Here is a 21,100-nt window from a genome sequence, read left to right on the forward strand (position 1 = left end):
TCAATTATTTAGAGGGAAAATGGGTAAGAAGGGAAGGAGGGGAGGAATTTAATCGGTATGAATTTTTTAATGTAAATATGTCTATCTTCTAGATCATATTGAATTTTTTTGTTTGTTTTCGATTTTTGGAGGCACGGCTGAGATTCCGCTAAGTGCAATCTGTCTTGGGACATTAGGACACTGGTATAATTAAGACTGTATATTTAAATTTTTTAGAAGTTGCACATCTGTAAGAAGTAGCAGAAACAATCATTCAGTGATGGATATAAAGATGGAATAATTTTACGAGTGTATGGAAAGTGTGAGGGGGTCTTAGTGGCTGCTAATTTCATTTATATGTATACTCATTAATAAAAGAGGGGCTTTTTTTCATTTTGAAAAAATGCATTTTCCATTTTGAAAAAAAAAATGCAGAGCATTAAAATAAGTTGATGGACAGAGATCAGTGAGTGGCTGCTCAGTTGGGTGGTCAAGAGCAGCCCGCAGCCAAAGCTGGGCACGGCTTCTCAGCCTTAATTGAGGTCATGCTGCAGGAGGGGAGAGCTGCCTAGTGGGAGCAGGGGGTTTCCATCAGCCCCCAGAAAGATCTCCTTTGCATCCCGGCCCCCAGATCTTCAAGGGGGTTTTGCTCCCCCATTCTGTGGCCCATGCCTGGGATTCCACCATCTGTTATTAAGAAGCTTAATAACTGTTTAGAAAGGCTGCGTAGAATAAAAGAGACATAAACAATTTGGCAAAAATTTGGAATTAAAACCTCTGCTTCAACCCTTTATACCTAGGTCTGAATCTGAGCCCATAAGCCAGACAGGCTCACAGATGTGTGAATTATTTACCCACCAGAATGTTTTGGAAAGAAATAGTCAATATTTAGAAGTTGGGACCAAGGGGTCTTGTCCAACAGCCCTGTTTTAGGCTTGGCCAATTATTTGCTGAGTAACCCAGGGCAGGTCACTCACCTCTCTGAGTCTCACCTGTTTCAGGGGATAAAGACCATTATTGTGCTGATACAACAGGACTGTGTATGAACATGCCCACACAATGCCCGGGACTCAGGAAGCTGGTTTATTCCTTCCTCCCTGAACCATTTATGGAGAGACTGCTCTGGGCTCCCCCAGCTCAGACACTCCTGCCCACGAGGAGCTCAGAACCTGGCAGGAAAGACAGGAAAGGGCCCAAGTGGCTCTAACGTAGCACTTTGCACCCCAGGTCTTATCCTCAGAGACCCTGGGACAGTCACATTGATGGTTTTTCCTAAGCTTCCGTAATCAAAAGCCAGATGGCAGGATCTCCACTCTTGTCCCTCCTGGGCCTCTGTCTGCCACCACCCCAATTCTCTCTCTCTCTCTCTCTCTCTCTCTCACACACACACACACACACACACACACACACACACACACACACACACACAGCCTCTCTGCTGCCTGCATGTCCCCACAACCAGCTTGTGACAAATCTATAATATCTGATTTGTTGTTATGGCCAGGTTTCTTTCAAGTTCTTTCCCTTCGTGGGCAGGTTTCAAGTTCAAGGTCCTAGACCCAGGTAAAGCAGAAGCTATGGCTAAATGGGGGAAGGGGCATGCAGCAGGATGGAAAAGTCAGGGAGACTTCCCAATGTCAGTGGAAGTATACCTAAGCCCCACTCTGGCCCCAGGGCACCCTTGCCACCCAGAATTATCCCAAGCATCCCTCCTGATATACCTTCCAAGTCTGAGTTGTGTCCCCACTTGGCAGGTGGGACAGTAGTCTCTAGGGTGAAACAGCTAGTTAGAGGCTGGCCTGGCTAGTTCCCCCACCGTGCCCTGCCTCCCTGGATAGGCAGAGGCAGGAACTCCTGAGACTCAAGCCAGAAGACCAGCCTGCTGCTGGGGTGGGTGATGGAGCAGATGGGGAGGCTGGTGCCTAAGCCCCCAGCCTGGGCACTTCCCAACAGAAGGGACTGATCCAGAAGCCCAGCTGTGCTGACCACCCTATGACTGGGGCACCTCTCATGTCGCCTCACTCCCTGCCCTCACCTTCTTCCCAGCAGGGGACTTGAGTGTTTACTGGGAGGATAACTACCAGGCATGGGGACTTTCCTTGCCAGTGGCCTGGGGAATTTTTTCCAAGACCCTGTTTGGACTGTGGTGTCTGTGGCTGAGGGGGTGGAGGTGGGACAGCTGGGGAAGTCACTGCACAGAACACTCCATGGATGGGAGGGAAAGAGGAGTCAATGGTCATTCCTAAGACAGGAAAAGGAACTGATGGCTAAGAAGGTCCCAAGAGCCAGGGATGATCACACTGGATCCACTGGAGAAAATGCTTGTTATCCCACAAGCGGGGGGACCAGGCTCAGAGAGGGGGCCACTCACTCAAAGTGACACCATTAGTAAATGGCAGAGCTGGGGTTTGAATGCCACCCAGAGTGACTCCATTGTCCAGGCTCTTTCTTAACACAGCAGGTTTGCCTCACATGCCAGAGTCAGAGTGGCCAAAGAGGATACAGGGGCAGGCCCCAAGCCCCGGAAGGTGATTTGAGTTCCAGACCCCTAGTCCTCACCTGTGAAATAGAACCTTGCCTCCCTCACAGGTTGTGAAAAAAGGATGAGGTAAGCAAATGCCCCTAAATGTATCCTGGCAGTATTTTCAAATTGCAAAGAGAAAAAGAAAATGCTGTAAGCATCCAGATTGACTGGAAGTTGTGGGGGTGCAGGGACATACAAAGCAAGGAAATTCAGGCTGGCTTCAGGCTTTTCTGCAGCAGCAAACACATCAGAACCCAACAGAGTACCATCTGCAGACTTAGGAGAGAGGCAGGCTCTGGTGCCGATGGTCCTCCCTGAGCGATGGCGGCAGAAAGACACACTCAGACGTGAAATGGCTCACAAGAAATGCCATGCCTGCGACCGTCATGGAAAAATTGCTTAAAGACACAATCCAGCTGACGGAGATATGAATCACAATAAAGAACAGAGGCTGGAGAAGGATTTACTTCCGTCCTTTTTCTGTGTTTCATTGGGATGCCAGATTATGAAATCAGGCTGAATTCTGTGATAACAAGTGGATCAAGCAGCCCTGTAGAAATCTCATCCTCCAGAGCTTCCCTCCATGGGCTGCCCAGCTGGTTACTCTTTCTCAGGTTGTTAGATGCCCACCGACTCCACCTGCTCAGGACGGGTGGCTGGGTACAACAGGAAATCATTGAAGAAACAGTTCATACATACTTTAAACATTTCATTCTAAATGGAAACATGATTGTGCATTTATTTACCAGTTTTTATGTAAGCAAGGCCTTTCCTTTGAGTGTAAATTGGCTGATTATCTTTCTTATGTAAACTAACCCATAATTCATTTTGTTTTTATTTTTTAAAAAGCAGAAAACATTTGGCTTGTTTAAATAGTTTTAAATGTTTTTATTACAAAAGTAAGCATATATTTGCTTCATAAAAAACTTGGAAACTGGGCTGGTCGTTAGCTCAGTTGCTTAGAACACAGTGTTATAGCACCAAAGTCAAAGATTCAGATCCGTATACCCACCAAGAGCCAAAAAAAAAAAAAAAAAAAGAAAAAAAAGAAAAAGAAAAAGAAAGAAAGAAAGAAAACTTGGAAACTACTACAGAGAATAAACAAAACCTAAAATCAACCCATGATCTCATGTTCACAGACAACCACCACCAGTCATAATTTGGTATACTGCCTTCCAGATTTTTGAACCACGTTGTATATACAATTTAGTCCCTGGCTTTTTTTTCACTTGACATCGTATCAGAATTAATCTCTCATTTTTTTCATGCCTGCTTCATATTCATTGCATCAGTGTAGGATCATGTATTTAACCAGTTTCCTGGTCCTAAACATTTAGGATGTTTCCTATGTCCCTCTTCTAAATGATGGTGAACATCTGTGTGCATGAAGATTTCCCATCCTTTCGATTACTTTCGGAAATACTAAGCAAAGAGGAAAGGGCATTTTTTAGGTTCTCAATTTGCTTCTCTGAATTATCCAGAAATTGGATTTTCTGGGGACAGGTTGGGAGCCACTCAGGCCTCTCCTCCTGTCTGACCCTATTCGAAAAAGACAGGGAAGCTACCATCTGCCTGCCCGGCTCAGTCTGTGACTGGCCCATTAAGTACTTGCAAACCAGAGGATTTTTATGTTGTTTTGGCTCCAGGGTTCCTGCAGGAATCAGGGACAGGCAGTCAAAGGTGGATCCTTGGAGACAGGGGAGCCGGCATTTCGTCTGATGCAAACTCCTATTAATAGTAATCCCTGATATTGATTGAGCGCCTACTAACAACCAATCTCATTTTACCAATAAGGAAACTGAGGCTCAGAGACCTGAGAGTTAAGGGACCTGCCAGTAAGCAGAGACACAGAACCACGTCAGGCTTCGGAGCAGAGCACGTGGGAGGGTGAGTGGTCTCGGCATGCCCCTCTGCCTGACACAGGCCTGGCAGGTCAGACTCCATGGGCCAGGCACGGCATTTTGGAAGATTTGGTTTCTGGCTCCAATGATGTGAAATACAAGGGAAAGTAGACAAGCTCATGCATGTCAGAAATTCTCAATCCCAGCTCAGGAAGTAGGAATTTTCCACCTGTGTTAACACCAGAGAAGATAAACCCTGGGACCTGCATGCAGCCTATACCCCAGGCAGGGTCTGCAAAGTCCTGGAATCACTAGGACAGGTGGCAAGACTCCTCCTACCAACTGAGCAACAAACCATGGATCCTCCATGGCAAGAAGTTATGTAACAGAGATAAGAGAGCTCTACTGCATCCCCCACATCTCTACAAGAAGAAGGCAGCCTGGTAGGTAGAATATGTGCAGACTGGGTGGTGTGAGGCTGAACTCTGCACTTCATAGCTGTGTGGCCTTCCAGAGGTTAGTGCCCTCTCTGAAGTTCATTTTTCACCCTGAATTGGCTGGTGTCACACCCAGGGTAACCCCTCCTACAGTGTTGTTTCAAGGATGAAGAGAAAATCGGGCCCATGAATCTCCCGACATACAGTCAGTATCTCTGGTAACTTCGCATCCTATAAATTTAAAATGTGTCTTAGACCCAAAAGGCCAAGGGACGAGGGAGACCATGGTATTGGATGGGGCAGCCATATAACATCGTAGGACTTACATCCACAGAATTTAAGGAATCTTCGTTCAGAGATACCAGAAACATTGCCCAGACTTTACTTGAATACATTTAATGACAGGGAACTCACTACTTCCAAGAGCAATTCAGTTCAGCACTCAATAAGCAGCTAGGCTGTGCCAGGAGCAGGATTCAGAGAAGCAAAGACCCTGTGCTGTGTTCTAGGGACTAACAACGTGACAGTCAGAATGTGTGTAAAGAAAGAGAAAAGCATGTGTGTCTGTGTGTGCATGCGTGTGCGAGTGCCAATGACTGGAATATGTATCGATAGAAAGTCACGACGATGGTGAGACCCACCTGGTACCAGAATGAGCAGGTTTAGGAAAGCTGGCCATCTCAGTCTGTCACAGCAGGAAGAATCTTATAAAATAATTTACGTAATTACCACCCTCCCTGCCCTACAGATGGGGAAACTGAGGCTCAAAGAGGGAAAGCCACCTGCTCAAAGACACGTGTTGAGTCTAGTGATAATAACGGTAGCAATAACAACACTGATGGAGCTGCCATGGACATGGTTTTGTGCCAGCCCCTGGGCTAGGCACCTGCCAACACAAGCTCATTTCATCCTCGTGACAACACCAGAGGTGTTCACTATTCTACATCCATCTTGTAGATGAGGAAGCTGAGGTCCTAAGAGAAGAAGTGGGGAGCTGGGGGTCAAGCTCAGGTCTTCCTGTCACCTTCCAGCCTTCCTGGCAGCCCCAGCCCCAGACTGACACTTGGCCAGCCAGGACACCTCTCCTGGGAGCCCTGAGGAGGGGGCAGACTGTTATGTTTGAGGAGCTCTGGGCTCTGAGAAGGCAGCCCTGTGTCTGCTAGGGACCAGCAATCTGACATGGGATTCATAAGCTTCGTCTGACCTCCAACTTCCAGGCTCCTCCACCCAGATCCACCTTGCACACTTGACCACAGTCAACCTGACACTTTCTTGGTTTTTTTCATCTCTCTGGTGATTTCGTATGCAGTCACCTGGGTCCGTACCTATGAGTTTGTGACCTTAGATAATTCAATTCCTTCACTGAGTCCCAGTTCTCTCACCTATAAAATAGGCCCAAGTCCCTTGCAGGACAACTGTGAGAATTAGGGAAAGGACGGATGTGCAAACCCACTGTAGCGTAAACTGTAAAGTGCGGCGCCCATTGCCACTAAGTGCTAAATGGCATTGTGGGGTTATGGCAAGAGCAAAGGGGTAAAGTGGGGAGGCTCATGCACGATTTTGGACAGGTCACTTCCCTCTCAGAACTTTAATTTCCTTACCTCTTATTTGAGGGGGGGACCTAAAATCTATAAATCGTGAGATTCTTCCAACTTGAAAACTCTATGGCTCTAGCATGTCTGTGGTACTTGACAGCTTACAAAGCACTTTTGCACTTGAGATCCCTGAGTACTGATCCTACCACATCCCCATTCTCTTAATTGAGGGATGACCTTGGCCAAGGGGTTTTACCTAACCCTTGATAAACCCTCGCTGGAATTTGAATCTTTCTCATTGCTTATAAAAATGAGGAAGATGCTACTGTTTGTTTGTTTTTCCCCCACATCTGCCAATTTTCTGACACCAGCCAGGTGTCCTACAATTCAATTCAATTCTGACACTATCTACCTGGACTTCGCACAGACCTCACAGGTTAAGGGATCAGTCCCACAAGACTGCCCCAACTTCAGATGCCAATCACAAGCCCCGGGCTGTGACCTGTACTGTTGACCAACCAGCTATAAATCAAGGGTTCCCACAACTCCCTCCTCGGGTTTAATAATTTGCTAGAGCAGCTCACACAATCAGGGAAACTTTCACTTACATTTATCTGTTTATAATAAAGGATACCTCTGAGGAACAGCCAAATGGAAGAGAAGCACAGGGCAGCGTATGTGGCAGGGGCGTGGAGCTCACTGCTCTCTCCAGAGCGCCACCTTCCCAACACCTCCACATGCTCCGCATCCCAGAAGCTCCCAGCCCGGCCTTCCAGGAGGTTTTAGGAGGTTTCCTCACATGGGGAGCATCAATTATTAACTCAGTATCCAGCAACTCCTTCCTGGAGGACAGGGAGTGAGGCTGAAAGTTTTAAGCTCTAATCATGGCTTGGTCTTTCTGGAAACCAGCCCCGTCCTGAGGCTGTCCAAGAGCCTAACAAATGTTGCCTCATTAGAACAAAAGATGCTCCTATCACCCAAGAAATTGCAAGGGATTTAGGACCTCTGTGTCAGGAACGAGGGTCAAAGACCAAATATATATTTCTTATTATATTGCAATATCACAGGATTTGAGAGGAACACAATAAATAGTCACACTCTAGACCTGCACCGTCCAATATGGTAGCCACTGGCTCCCGCGCACTTGTGTGTGGTGCTTCCAAGTTGAGATGTGCTGTGAGTGCAACATATACACCAATTTTCATGAGTTAACAGGAAAAAAATAATATAAAATAATTCATCAATGAGTTTTAAAGTGATTACATGTTGAAATAATCATGTGTGACTACATTTGGTTAAATCGAAATATAATTAAAATTAATTTCACCTATGTCTTTTTACTCTTTTTAATGTGATTACTAGAAAATTTAAAATTATTTCTGTGGCTCGCATTATATTTCTAGCAGACAGCACTACTCTAGACTATGGGAAACTCTATAGAACCGACAACCGGGATTTGGAAGGAAGGACAGAGTGAGATGGCAGGGAAGTCTGTAGCTGAAAAGAAACTTAAGAGACATGCCAACCAACCCAATGTGTAAAGTAATCTGGATTCTGATTCCAGAAAGTCAACTACGGGAAAAAAAGGAGCATGAAATTTATAAGGTCACTGGAAATTAGAAAACTGCCTGGATGGATGGTTGATGCTATTAACAAGTTATTGTTAGTTTCTTTTAGCTGTGATCATGGTTGTGTGGTTATGCTTTCTGAAATAAAAATCCTTAACTTTTAGAGATGCATACTGAAATATTTACAGATTAAATAATAGACATGCAAATTGCTTCAAGTCATACAAAAGGGGTGGGTGGGCTTGGGTATAGAAGAAAGATTAGCTGTGAGTTGGTAGTGGTTGAAGCTGGCTGGAAGGTACATGGAGTCTCAAAATGCTGGTCTATCTACTTATGCATACACTCAAAATTTTCCATAACAAAAGGTTAAAAAAAAATGACCTGGGGTTCTGGCTCAGACTGCATGGGTTCAAACCCCAGCCCTAGTCTTGTTGGCTGTGACTCAGTTTGCTCATCTGTCAAGTAGAGATGATAGGAGTAGTCCCTACATTGAAGGCGTTTATCTCTAATGTGCTTAGAAGTGTGGAGACAAAATAAAAGAAATCAAAACACATTGCAGGCACTTTACCCATTGTCTCCAGTGCTCACAACACTCTGATCAGGGGAGGTAATGCCCATTTTACCAAGAGGCTAAGTCACCTGCCCCAGGTCATCCAACTAGCAGAAACATAACCAATACTTGTCCCAGGTCTGCCCGGCTCCTGAGTCCAGGCATGGTGGAAACACCTGTGCTCGGGGCTCAGGGCTCAGCTTTTCCTGTCTCTCTGTTTCTCCAGTCTTGGGAGACTCCGGGCCCATTTCTCTGCAGATCAGCTCTAAGAAACATGCTGCCCTCCTAGTTCTTTCCAGAAAAGGTTATAACATTGGCAGAAAGCGGAGCTCTGGAATTCTAAAGGTTGATTCCCTTGATGCCCGGGGGCTCCACCTCTCGCAGCAGAACCGGGCAGAGGACAGAGGTCACATGGTTAGGGTGAGGCTTTTTTTTTTTTTTTTAGAATTTTATTTTTTTATTTATTTTTAACTTTTATTTTGTCGATATACATTGTGGTTGATTATTGTTGCCCCTTACCAAAAAGGGTGAGGCTTTGACTTGGGCTGGCGGGCATGACAGGGCAGAATCAGGACCATGATCCTCAGAGGTTTCAGGGAGCCAGCAGGGAGGCAGGGAGCAGCCTCTTCTGTGCCGCGCCTGGTAAAGGAGAACTTGCTCAGACTGACTCATTCCGCCCCTCTCCATTAGAGCCTGTGGATGCCACCAGGTGAGGAGATGAACCCCTGAAAACTGTGCCAATCCATTGCCTCTGCTTGCATGCTTCTCAGCATGGGGAGCTCACTGCTTCTCCCCTCTTTAGGGACACGGTTATGCAAAGGTCCCCAGAATTATCTATTACCATCCCTCATTCTTCCAATGAGGAAATGAAGGCTCAGAGTTGTCAAGGCATTTATCTAAGGGTACATTTGGTCCCAGGGCTCTGAGCTCCAGACAATACTCCATCCGCCTCTTTGCTGTAGTCTCAGACAAGGGAGGGATCTCTGCTGGCTGAGAGGTCAGGAAAGGCTTCTCAGAAGAGGCGACACTTGAGATGACACTAGGGTGCTGCTGGATGTCTTTATTCTTGTCCTGCTCACCATGTCTGTGCTCTTCGCCGTTGTGTCTCACACCAAGTGTGGCAAACAAACCGGGAACAGAAGTTTGTCGAATGAATAAATGAGTAGGGCAGGAAAGCCACTCCAAGGAGGCGAAAGGCCAATGGTAAAGGTCCCTTCAGAGCCAAGGGCATGACGTGGGAAGCCTTAGACCCCTGATATTCTAGTGGGCAGGAAGGGACAAAGTTCCACCTGCTCCAAACTCGGTGTCCTCTGCTGCTCCTCTTACATGCTCATTGCGCTGGGCCAAAAGCACTTTGTAACACACAAAATTCTTTTTCCTCTGCCTCTGGCTTGGGTTCTCTGTTTATTGTTCCTCCCCCTTGTTTTGTAAACTGGGCTGCGTGGGAAGACAGGTCACGGCACACACTTGCTTGTGGTGGAGGAGTCAGGCCAGCAGCTGGCTTGGCAGAGGTCCCTGGCAAGCTGCAAGCTGCCGTCTTCTCCCTCCCCAGTAGGGCCGGTGCATGGGGGGGTGGGGGGCGGTAGCGAGGCTGCAGGAGAAACAGCCTTCTTGGGCTCACGTCCCACACACTCCTTTCTGGACCCGCAGCCTTCCTTTCTCACGTGGATTTTCAGTTTGCTCTCTGGCAAGGATTTCTGTTTTCCTCCCATTGTAAATTACTTACATGTTCATGACAGGAAACCTGGGCCATGCAGGGAAGTGGAAAGAGGACATCTCCATCAGCACGCAACAGCAACTGCCCTCAGTGTCTTGGTGTATGCTTGGTGGGCTTGGGGTGTGAGGTTGTAGCTTTGACAATCAGATAAGATTAGCACACAGCGCTGCCTTTCACATGGCATGCGTTGATAAAAGGAACAGGGAGCCTGCGAACCAGGATTCCAGGACCTGGCTTCAGGGTTGAACTCAGCCACTAACTGGCTGTGTGTCCCGGGAGAATGCCCACTGTCTCTGGACCTCTGCAGCCACTTCTGTAACATGAGGGGGGCTGATAAAATAAGGTCCAACAGCCCTTCCCACCCTAATATTCCAGAATCCTGTGAGGTTAACTTGGGGGATTCTCAAAGCGTAGGAGAAAAAAGGAAGGAGGATATACTTGGTACAGCAATTCTAGGCTACAAGTCAGACAGCATCTCCAGCAGTGTACACAAGTGCTACAGTCATGGCCCCAGACCTGTGAGTCCCTCTGGCCTGGCTCAGACCCCTGAAGGCCACTCCAGCAGGAGATGGGCAAAGCCTTGGCTCCTGTTACAGGCTGGAATTTCTTTGCTGTGTGGCTTTTGACATCTCATCACCTCTCTGAGCCATAATTTCTCCCTCTGAAACAGAGAGGGTGGGGGTAGGTTGGACCAGAACTCTTTCCTCCAGTAACATTGTTTGTGGAAACCTGATATAGAGCAGAGAGGAAGGAAACACTGACATTTATGGAGCATTTAAAATGTATCAAGCATTGTTCTGAGGATGTTTTGATCATTAATATACTTTTTCCTCACATCAACTCCACATAGTAGGTGCCATTGTCATCCCCATTTGACAGATGAAGAAACTGAGGCCTTGAGGAGTTAAGCCACTTGTCCAAGGTTATACACAGCTAGTTAAGTGTCAGAGCTGGGATACTGGTTGGATATGGATCTCAGTCATGGAACCACAGGACCCTTGTAGTTCTAACCCCTGGGGACATCTCCAGGCACCTGGCCCATGCTCTTCCAGCATTCATGCACACGCACGTGCTCATGCACACTGTGGACGCTCCTTTGCAGCAGCTCCCCCTCCATCTGCTGGCCAAACTGGCTCAAGCCCCAAACCAGAGGGCAACTTTGCATCACTGGGTCATCCCAGTGACTGAACACCCATCAGAGCACAGGGGAGACAAGAGCCACACCGCTTACCTGGAAGCTGCCCAGGGGGCTTCCTAGTTCCCTGTGCTGTGCTGCTAATCCCCCTGCAGCCTCCCAAGCCTGCAGCCAGCTGAGCCCAGGTATAAGCTTCCCCCTGGCAGCTGCCTGCACACAACTTCTTCCCTGGATGGATGTTAGTCACAGCATCCCCTCCAGGACAGCCAGTCCTTCAAGTACACAGTCCCTCAAGTATTTCTTGGGGTGTGCCCTGCACCAGGAGCCTCACTGGGTGGAAGCCAGTCCAGTGCTAGAGAAAGAACTTGGCATTTGGACTTAAGCAGACCTGAATTTGAATGCTGGCCCTGGCTCTGATCAGCCATGTGAGCTGGAACCATCTAGGGTTACTCTTATGCCTCTGCTTTCTTACCTGGGACATGGGAAGTATGAGACATCAGCCGCTCAGTGCAGTGTGGAGGCTGTAACAAGCAGGGCACACTGGATGTTCTTCTGTTTCCCTCTTCCTCCACCCTGCAAATATCTCTACAGGGGAGAAAAGGAGAAATAAAGGTCACCCTGCCCTCTATCAGTCAGTCAACAATCATTTATTGAGCACCTACTATGTGTCATGCACTTGACAGGAAAAAGCAAAAACACCAGCAACTCTACTTGACATGTCCTATAATAAACGTTATAGAATTAGGAGAGGAGACAGAGGAGAGAGAGAACGCTGCTGCTCGAGGGGGTGTACCAGTCATGTTCAACCAGAGAAACAGAACCAGTAGGAGACATAGATCAACAGACTTATTGCAAGGAACTGGCTTACATGCCTGTAGGGGATGGCCAGGCAAGTCCAAAACCCACTGGGAAGGCTGTCGGGAAGGGAGGCCAGAGCCCTCAGGCACGGACTGAAGTAGAATTGTGGACTTTAGTCAGTTCCACAGAGTGACTTCATGGCAACACCTAGATTGGTTTTAGATTGAATCACTGGGTGCAATAGCCTAGCCAGGTTGACACACAAAACTGACCATCACAGAGCACTTAGAGGAGGCAGCATGGGAAGCTAGCCATGGAGCAGAAGGGAAGAGTGTTCGGCAGAGGGAGCAGCCGGAGCAAAGGCCAAGAGGAGGGGACGTAGGCAGCGTCCTTGGGGAGGAGGGAGCGCAGCAGTGTGGCTGGGGCACTACGAAAATACATCAGATAAGAAGAGATTAGAATAAAGGAATGGCTTGATAAATGACAATAAACAAATACAATGCGTTTTTTAAAGGTGTCATTATGACAACCACGAACAACATGAAAAAATTTCCTTGCTGCAATGTTCCATGTAAAATCACAGTAGACAAAAGGATGATTGAATGTGGGATATGAACAGGGCTGCACTGTGGGATAGAACTCTGGGAGATTTTAATGTTATTTTTAAGTGCTCTTTACTGTGGTTATAGTATCTTTTTAAAAAATAAAAAAGAAGATATTTTTTAAGGGGGAGGAGTGGTGTTAGGATGTCAGATGTGGTATTAGAATGGCAGATGAAATCGCTGCAAAACCCAATAGGGGGAGATAAAAAACAAAACATGCTGAGCAGAATAACCTAACCACCATGAACAAGAAGCTAAAGAATAAATAAGCCCCAGGTGTCTGAGGGTGAGCACGCTCAGGCAAGCCAGCCCCATGCTTCCCTGCAGAAAGCACAGTGGGTGAGGGGCTCTGCTTCTCAACTCCCCAGACCCCCCCCCCTCCCATCCCCATAAATGTTTCCAGAACATTCCAGGCTCATAAAGTGTCCAAAGGCTGGAAGGACCCACGTGCATATGTCTAGGATTGAATCAGAGTTTCTGATGCAGCTGTCTTTAGGAGTTCTGAGAATGGAGGTTGACTTCTCAGAACCCCATCCTTCCCTCACAGGTGGCTTTGGCCTTTTTGGCAGGGAACAGGAGAAAAAGGCTCCTGGAAACTCTGTGCTCAGGGTGACACGTCTCCTGCTGCTGAGGCTGATATGGTTATGAGGCACCCCCCCATCCCATGCATGCTACGCCTGAGTTTACCTTTGCCACTCTCTGTAAACAGCATCTTGACTCGGTAACCATGTAAATCAGATTTGAGAGGAAAGCATTTATTCTGGGGAGGTGTCAGGGAAAGGGACTCAGGAGATTTCAGTTGTTTCCAGCTCTGGCTTTGACTCCAACTTGCTGGGTGGTCTGAGGGATTTTATTTGTCTATGGAGTAAATGTTCAAGAGATTGGGACACGCACAACGCGGTCGCAGGCGCGGTGCAGGGGGAAGATGAGGAGGCCGGCCCTCCCCTCCGAGGAGGCAGAATACAACGGGACACGTGTGTACACACACGCACAGCTCACCCTTATGCACACGCACATGTGCGCACAGCTATCACTCAGAGCAGATGCAAAGGCAAAGGGGGAGCAGTCGCCCTCGGGCCGAAGGTAGAACGTCGCAGTCTCAAGGGTTCCCCCAGATCGACAGGCTGGTGGTGTCCCCGCAGAACCTGTCCCTCCGTCCAGCTGTGTAACCAGGGTCTGAAAACCTTAGCTGATCTGTGAGCAGGAGAGCAGACCGGCTGGACAGGATCCCCCACGTCCCCTGCGTGGCTCCCTCGGGTGGCGCCAGAGGAGCAGCTTACGTTCTCGAGCACAGGGACAGTGTGCTTCATGCATTGGGTACACGCTGTCTCATCTGCTTTCACAGCAGCCCTGTGGGCAGGGGCTATTTTCATATTGACCCCCATTACACAGCTGAGGAAAATGAGGCACAACGAGGTGGCATAAGGAGCCCCTGGAGGAGGACCCCATTCAAGATCTGGTTCCAGAGCCTGTCCCCTAACGCCAGGCTGCGCCTCCCTGTTGGTAATGCCAGTTTTCAGCTGGAGGCTTTCGGGCTGTCTTTCCCACATTTGGCCATTCACATTCACAGTTTCTGCCATATCTATGTCCCCTCTATGGCTGTTTTTTTCATATTGACTTACTTTTGAACTATAACTTCACATCATCAACTTAAAAGGAAAATGAGAGTCTTTGTTCATAAAAAGAAAAATGGTAACTAAAAGAGAAATGCTTTGGAAGATGAGCAACGCTGCCGAGGTCTGGCTAGATTCTGGGGGACCAGCAAGGCTCCGAGCCCGTGCTCTGTTTTGAGAGGAGAGATTTCAAATACTAAAAGGTGTTGAGGACACAGCAGCACCACGCTGAGACGTTCTCCTTGGCCTAAGCAGGAGGAGTGACAAATGGTTGGCGGTTATTTACCATCCAGTCTACATCCCGCACTTCGGGAAATACTTCCTGACTCCAACATGCAGCCACAGAATTCAGGACACAAGGTGGCATAGGGGAGGAAAAAATATCTTTTCCTCCTTCCCTTCTGAGCGCTTGGTCGCAGCCTCAGTAACTCAAGACAGGTAAAGGACAGGTAAAAGACATGTGACATGGGAGCTTTCACAAGAAAATGAAGGCCCAAAGGAGCGGTTAGACCCGAGTGTTTTGTGCTGGGTTTGGTGAAAGGTAGAGAGTCGTGGAGAAGTGAGAGGCGACGAGGGAGGTGCGGGCTAAGCGTAGAGAACTGGGGAAGCAACAAGGCCCGTTCATCAGGGCTCCTCTCGGCCTCCCTGTGATTTCAGAGGTGAGGACGCTCCCTGCCTCCGGGGACAGGGAGGGACTTCTCACAAGAGTCTGTGACCTGCTTCAGGGGAAGGTCAAAGAGTCCTTCCAGCGTCTGCTCTTTCTCAAATTCCTTTAGCTTAAAATATTCAAAGTGCCAACGTGCCATATTTTGGGGTAGCATGCCCTGAACTCTGTCACTGGCTACAAGGTCAGGGGATCCGTGCAAGGCAAGACTTGGCCCTCGAGACAGTGAGGCCGTGTGTTTCGGGGAGGCCACCGTCTCGAAGGCACTGAGATACAGATTCTTGAGAAACCAAAACAGGCTCCTTCTGAGACTAACGTAGAATGTACTCCTGACAGTGCCCAGATTCAGTGTTTAGATGATTAAATGAAGAGAAATATTTTACGGTAAGTGTTCTTGGATAGAATATTGAGGGAGACAGAGTACGAGTGAATCAGAGTGTTGAATGCTTTGTCTAAACCATCCATTTAAAATGAGGTGGAAAGCCCAGCCACAGAGTCATCTCCTGTCCCTACCCTACCCCCAGCCATGAGGACCAGAGTCAGCATGTGTCCACCCTCCTGGCTGTAGATGAGGAAACCGAGGCCCAGGGAAATAGAGGGACTCGCTCAAGATCACACAGAGAGGGGTCTGCTCCTGGGCACTGCCATCTGCCAGTGTGGCACTGCCCCATGCCCCCTCCCCACATTTCTCTAGAGTCCTCCGTCGTCTGATTCTGTAATGCCAGGGGTTCCAATAGGAAAGAGCGGGCACATTCAAACTGAGTAATATGGAGAGCAGTTTAATAGAGGGTCTATTGACAGCGGCATGGACAGCATGAGAGGGGCACTGCAAGGAATGTGCAGCACCTCAGGGTGTCTCAGGGCTAGGACAGCAAAGGCCTTAGTCTCCCTCCCCCGATAGAAGCTGTGAACTCTGGTCCAGGCCCAGCCGGCTTCTGGAGGCCTCAAGGGCAGGAGCTGGGGAGCCAACACCCCATCCTCCCTTTCCTCCCTCCCCCAGTCTCCAGCTGGTGCCCCCACTGGCCAAACCCAAAGGGAAGCCAGGTGGCAAAGAGACCGAGGTGTGGTCCCCACAAAGATGCTCCCAAGTGGGGCTGGGGAGGAGGAGCCGGCTGGTGACCTGGAGCGGGCAGGCCAGCTCCCTCCTACAGGGACCCTAACCAGGGCATGCCTCTGAAGAAGATGGCTGCAGACTCTCAAATTCTCCCAGGTCCTTAAACTGTCTGCTCCTGAGAAAGCTGAGAGAAAAAAGCCCTCAGCTTTGTTTTGCAAATGAGAGCAGTGTTTACAGACATTCGCAGTTAGGATCCAGATGGGCTGATGGGGCCAGAACTGGGGACACCCAAACAGGTAGACCCATAACAGACCTATAAGGGAGGTCGGGGAGGAAACACTGGACGTCTCCCCAGGGTGACCGAGCTGGGAGGACCCACGATGTCGTGTGGCTGTCATTGTCTGAATGGAAATCGGAGGCCCCGTGGGTAGGCTGAGGTCCCCCCGGCTGGACAGTCAGCCAGAGAGAGTGCCCATGGGGCAGAGGAGGCTTGTCTTTGCTCCTCCCCACGTGATGAATGTTCAGTAACTTTTAAAATATATTTTTTTAGTGAATGATTCTAACACATGATCTCTGACCCTCAGTTGAATTTTCTTTCCAGGAACCAGGGGGGCCCCTCAGAAAGGCAGGTGCTCCCTCGTCCTGCCCTACCCCAAACCCCTCCGTGAAGGATCAGAAGGGTTTCGCTGCTCATGCATCTCCTGCGAGTTCCCAGTCCTGACCTCAGCTCCACTCAGGGCTTCCTGTAAACCTTTGCCGGGTGTTAACTGGACATCTTCCACTTCCCTTAGCCTCTTGTTTCTTTTCTTTTTTTTTCCCCCTACCATACTGAAACTCTTGGCTTTTCTTTTTTTCTATTATTATTATTGAAACATAATTGATTATACCTATCTATGGGGTACAGGCATTGAATATCAATACCCATGTGCAACATGTGATGCTCAAATCAGGACAATCAGTATTTTCAACATTACACAGTGTAATCATTTTTGTGGCCCTTTACCAATTTCTCACCAACCTCCCTCTCCCTCCCCCTCTTTTCTTTTTTAATGTATTTGAATTCCCTGAACTGTCCACTGCCTGATCTCTACCTCCCACAACTGATTCAGGAAAGCGGGGCTTCTAGAAACCCACATGCCCGATGTACAGACAAAGTGAGTTGAGGAGGGGCTGAGGGCTGGGGTGGGGCGGACCTGTGGCTACACCCAAACACACACATTCACACACATACATGCATGCACCACAGCTTTTCACACCCTTCCTGGACGGGAGTACAAAGTCACGCAGAATCTTGGAGAAAGTGCAAAGTCTAGAACAGAAAGAGGGAGGGCAAGCCCCTGGAGCTGGTGCCTCCCCCTGGATGGGAGGGAAGTGCAGCAGGAGGAGGAATGTAGAAAGGCTGACTTACGCCTTCCCACCAGGGTGAGGCCTGGGCTCAGAACTGGAGAGCACCTCGCAGTGGTCACCACCACAAGGGACAGGAAATGTTCATCTGTCTCTGTCTCCCTCATGAGGCTTGAAACCCCTCGAGACCCCGTGTCTAATTCACCTCCATCACAGTCCTCCAGTGAGACCCCTCCCCTGAGCTCCAGACCCACACTGGACTCAACAGCCTCTCATGTCCCCACCTGGAAGTCTCAAAAGAACCTCACACTGAACAGTTTCCAGTCTAAACATGTGATCTGTCCTCTAAATCAGCCTCCCTCTTTTCCCCCCTTGGCAGGAGATGGCAGCACCTGGGGGCATCCTTAACGACGCCTTCCTCACCTTGTTCCCCAGCCCTGCCCTGTGCAATCTGGCACCAGGCATGTCCATTTTGCTCTCTAATCACCTCTGGAATCCAACTTCTTCAGTATGCACCATCCCATGTGTGGACTAAGGGGAAGCACTCAATAACCAGTCTCCCTGCTGGCACTCTGCTCCCACCACAGTCCCATCTCCCCCAGCAGCCGCCAGGGCCCAACACACATTCGCACCAAGCTAGCTGCCTCCTGCCTCAGGGCCTTTGCACTTGCTCCTTCTGCCCAGACATCCTCCTCTCCGCCACCTTCCTTTCGCCCTGTTTATCCCTGCTCATCCTCAGTTCTCATCAGCAATGTCTACTCGCCCTCTCAGGCTGGCTTAGGACTCTGTATTACATGCTGTCATGGGACCTTTCATTCAGTTCCATTACACTTAGATCAGCGTGCAATTATTTAGTGACTGAGTAATGTCTGGCTTCTCCATTAGCTTGTCAGCTCCCAGAGGACAGACGCTGAGCCTGTTCTCATCAAGTCCCTAGTGCCCAACACGGAGTAAGAAGTGAAGGACTCAGCAGACTCCACTTCCCTATCCTAGTGGAGAACCCGTGTGTTTTATGGTCCTCAGCCCCTCCCCTCATCTAACCATCTTTTCTCCTCTGGTCAGCCCAGGTGGGGCCTCGTTTCTGTCCCACTCTGAGTCCAAATGTTCTCTGCCTGGAAGATTCCAATGTTCCTGTCTGTTTATGAGGACTCTGTGCCCACCACAGCCTCTTTCAGGTGAGTCAAAGGGATTCTTCAATTTACTGTTTGGGGGTGGGGGGACAGAACAGCTGGAGAACTCCCCAGAAAGCTTGATCCTCATGTCCTGGACCACAGTCGAAGGAACAGGCAATGTTTAGCCCAGAGACGAAACTGTCAAGTGTTCAAATCCCTGTAGGCCTGTTGGGAACAGAGGGAGTGGATAGTTTAGTGGGACTGGGGGAGGGGAGGGGAGTGGAAGGGAGAGGAACACATCCCTTCTTGTCATATGTGACCTGTCCTGGACAAACTTGGAAATGAAGGTGAGAGAGTTAAACCTTGAAGTCAACACCTAACAGATCAGACAGAGATGTCCCAGGTTGCCTTGCAGACAGAATGTCTCCGACATGGCTGACCTCTGCTGGAAGACTAGAACACTCTAAAGAGAGAATTTGGGGAAAATGATGCAGAGTGGAGGCAGAGGAAAGGGAGGTCCCTGTCCTCAACTGGTAGTGCTGGCAAGACACAGGGGAGAGGGGCCCGGGCTCGACTATCAACCGTCTTGCTGAGAAATTAACAAGTGGCTTCTGGTGCTATAGGAGGACACTGGAAAAAGTTCACAGAAAGATTTGTATCATCTTTAATTCTATTTTTCCATGATCTTTTGGAAGTACCATCATATGCTTCGGTATCTAGTGAGCTAGCCCATGACAGACCATCAAGTCCCCAAGCCCAGGGCACTGAGAAAATGGATTTTCTGTAGCTGCAGAAATGGAGCCAAGGGTTGAACCAAGGGGTTTACCCAGGGGACGTCTTCCCTTCAGAGGACTCTGGAAAAGAGCCTGCCAGTTTCCATGGTCAGGAATTCAGGGCACAGAGGAGATTGCTTGTCTCTATTCCAGGGTGTCTGGGGCCTCAACTGGAAGATGCAAAGGCCTGGGACCAGAATCCACTGAAGGCTTAACTGGGGCCAGAGGATCCACTTCCAAGGTGGCAACTTGGTTCCTCCCCACGTGGCTGTTTGAATGTCCTCACAATACGCTGGCTCCTCCCCCAGCGAGCAAACCCAGAGGCCAGGGAGGAAGATACAGGGCATTTTATTCCCAGCCTGGAAGTCACGCACCGCCACGGCTAGTTAAAGGCAAGTCACTAAGCACAGCCCACATCCATGGGAGGAGGAATTAGACTCCTCCTTCTGACGAGAGGAATGTCAAGGGGGTCTTTCCAGAGCACACTTCCTGTCCCGCCACCCCCACCTTACAGTCCTCAGGACAAAGTCTCACTGCCCTGGCACCTGGTAAAGGCCACCCTTATTCCCTGATTCAACCCCATCTGTAGCCACGACCCGCCTCTCCTGTTCAGCATTCAATGCCATCTTCCAGAACACACCAGCAGCTTTCCCACTTCAGTGCTCCCTCAAGCTGTTTCTCCTATCTGGTCTGCCCTTCCTCCTTTTCGTCCTCTGTTGCAATGCTCCTCATCCTTCAAGACCCAGCTCCAGAGTCACCTGCTACCTTATTCACCTGCCCCCACCCCAATTCTGTGTCCCATGCCCCTCTTCCAATCCTCATGGCCCTCATCCCACACTGGGCCACAGTTGTCAGGAGCTTGGCCAGGGCGGTGGACAGGCAATATTCCCCTCTGTGTCCCTGCACCCAGGGCAGAGCTCAGCACAGAGCAGATGCCCAAGAAACATGTAAAGGGTAAAAGTGTTGATTAATGAGTTAATCCCAAGTCTCCGGTCTGGCTCCAGGATGCCTGCCAGCTGCTCTAGGAAGCAGAGGGGCTTTTCCTGGGAAATCCCAGAGGCAATTAGCAGCATCTTTCCCATAATTTGTTGCTTACCTCCTCCATGAGCCTGCCCAGCAACGGACCTCCCAGGAAGAGACTCTTTATCTCCACCTTCCCTCACCCACACCACAGGGCACTAGGAAAATGCCCTATCACTCCTGCCCTCTGGGTTGTGCTTTAGGCTTTTCAGTATGTCTTTACACTCACTCTTTCATTTGAACCTTGCAACCACCATGCAAAACAAGTCTGAGAGAGAGTAATACCCTACTCCCAAGATAGTAATATGGGAGCTCAGAGATGTCAAGCAATTTGCCCAAGCCACACAGCTAGGATTGGAAACTGTGTCTGTCCAAGCCCCATGCCTCTTTGCTGAAAGTAGAGATGAATTAGCCTTCATAGCAATACTTATAGAAAGTGGCCCGCCCCATAGTCTGTGAGTCTTGCCTAAGAGTGAAAGAGGAGCCAGTGGGTTCATGACAAGGTCACCAGTGCAGGAGCAAGAACCCACAGACAGTGGTACTGGAGCTTAATGTTGATTGTTTTAATAGGTTCACAAAAATAGATAATTACCAATGTTTATTAAACCAAGCACAGTGCTTGGGGCTTTTTGCACATTGTCTCAGATCCCCACCACAATCCTAAGAAGTAGATTTTGTTATTTCCATTACACAGGTTAGGTCATCGAGGTTCAGAGAAGTTAAGCAACTTCCCCAAGGTCACACAGCTAATAAATAGGGGAGCCAGGATGTGAACGCCAGAGGACTGGCTCCAAAGCCCCCGGCCTCCCTCCCCATCACGTATCCTCTGATCGT

General features: G+C 49.0%; 1 protein-coding gene across 4 annotated transcripts in view; it reads left to right on the forward strand.

Moving 5' to 3' along the window:
• The window catches only part of BDKRB2 (bradykinin receptor B2), a 36,486-nt gene that overhangs the window by 9,732 nt on the left and 5,654 nt on the right, over positions 1-21,100 (forward strand). Inside the window, exons 1-2 of one of the 4 annotated variants that reach the window (XM_063091413.1) lie at positions 18,461-18,536; positions 19,400-19,487. Coding sequence is in view for 3 of the 4 variants with exons in the window: in XM_063091411.1 (XP_062947481.1) it covers positions 18,463-18,536 (74 nt within the window). In the remaining variant the exon portion in view is untranslated. Of the gene's footprint in view, positions 1-18,265; positions 18,537-19,399; positions 19,488-21,100 lie in introns of those variants that run through there. The other 3 variants (XM_063091411.1, XM_063091412.1, XM_063091410.1) reach the window with 3 other exon arrangements.

The sequence above is a fragment of the Cynocephalus volans genome, chromosome 3 (genome assembly GCF_027409185.1).
Source record: "Cynocephalus volans isolate mCynVol1 chromosome 3, mCynVol1.pri, whole genome shotgun sequence".
Classification (NCBI taxonomy): Eukaryota; Metazoa; Chordata; class Mammalia; order Dermoptera; family Cynocephalidae; genus Cynocephalus; species Cynocephalus volans.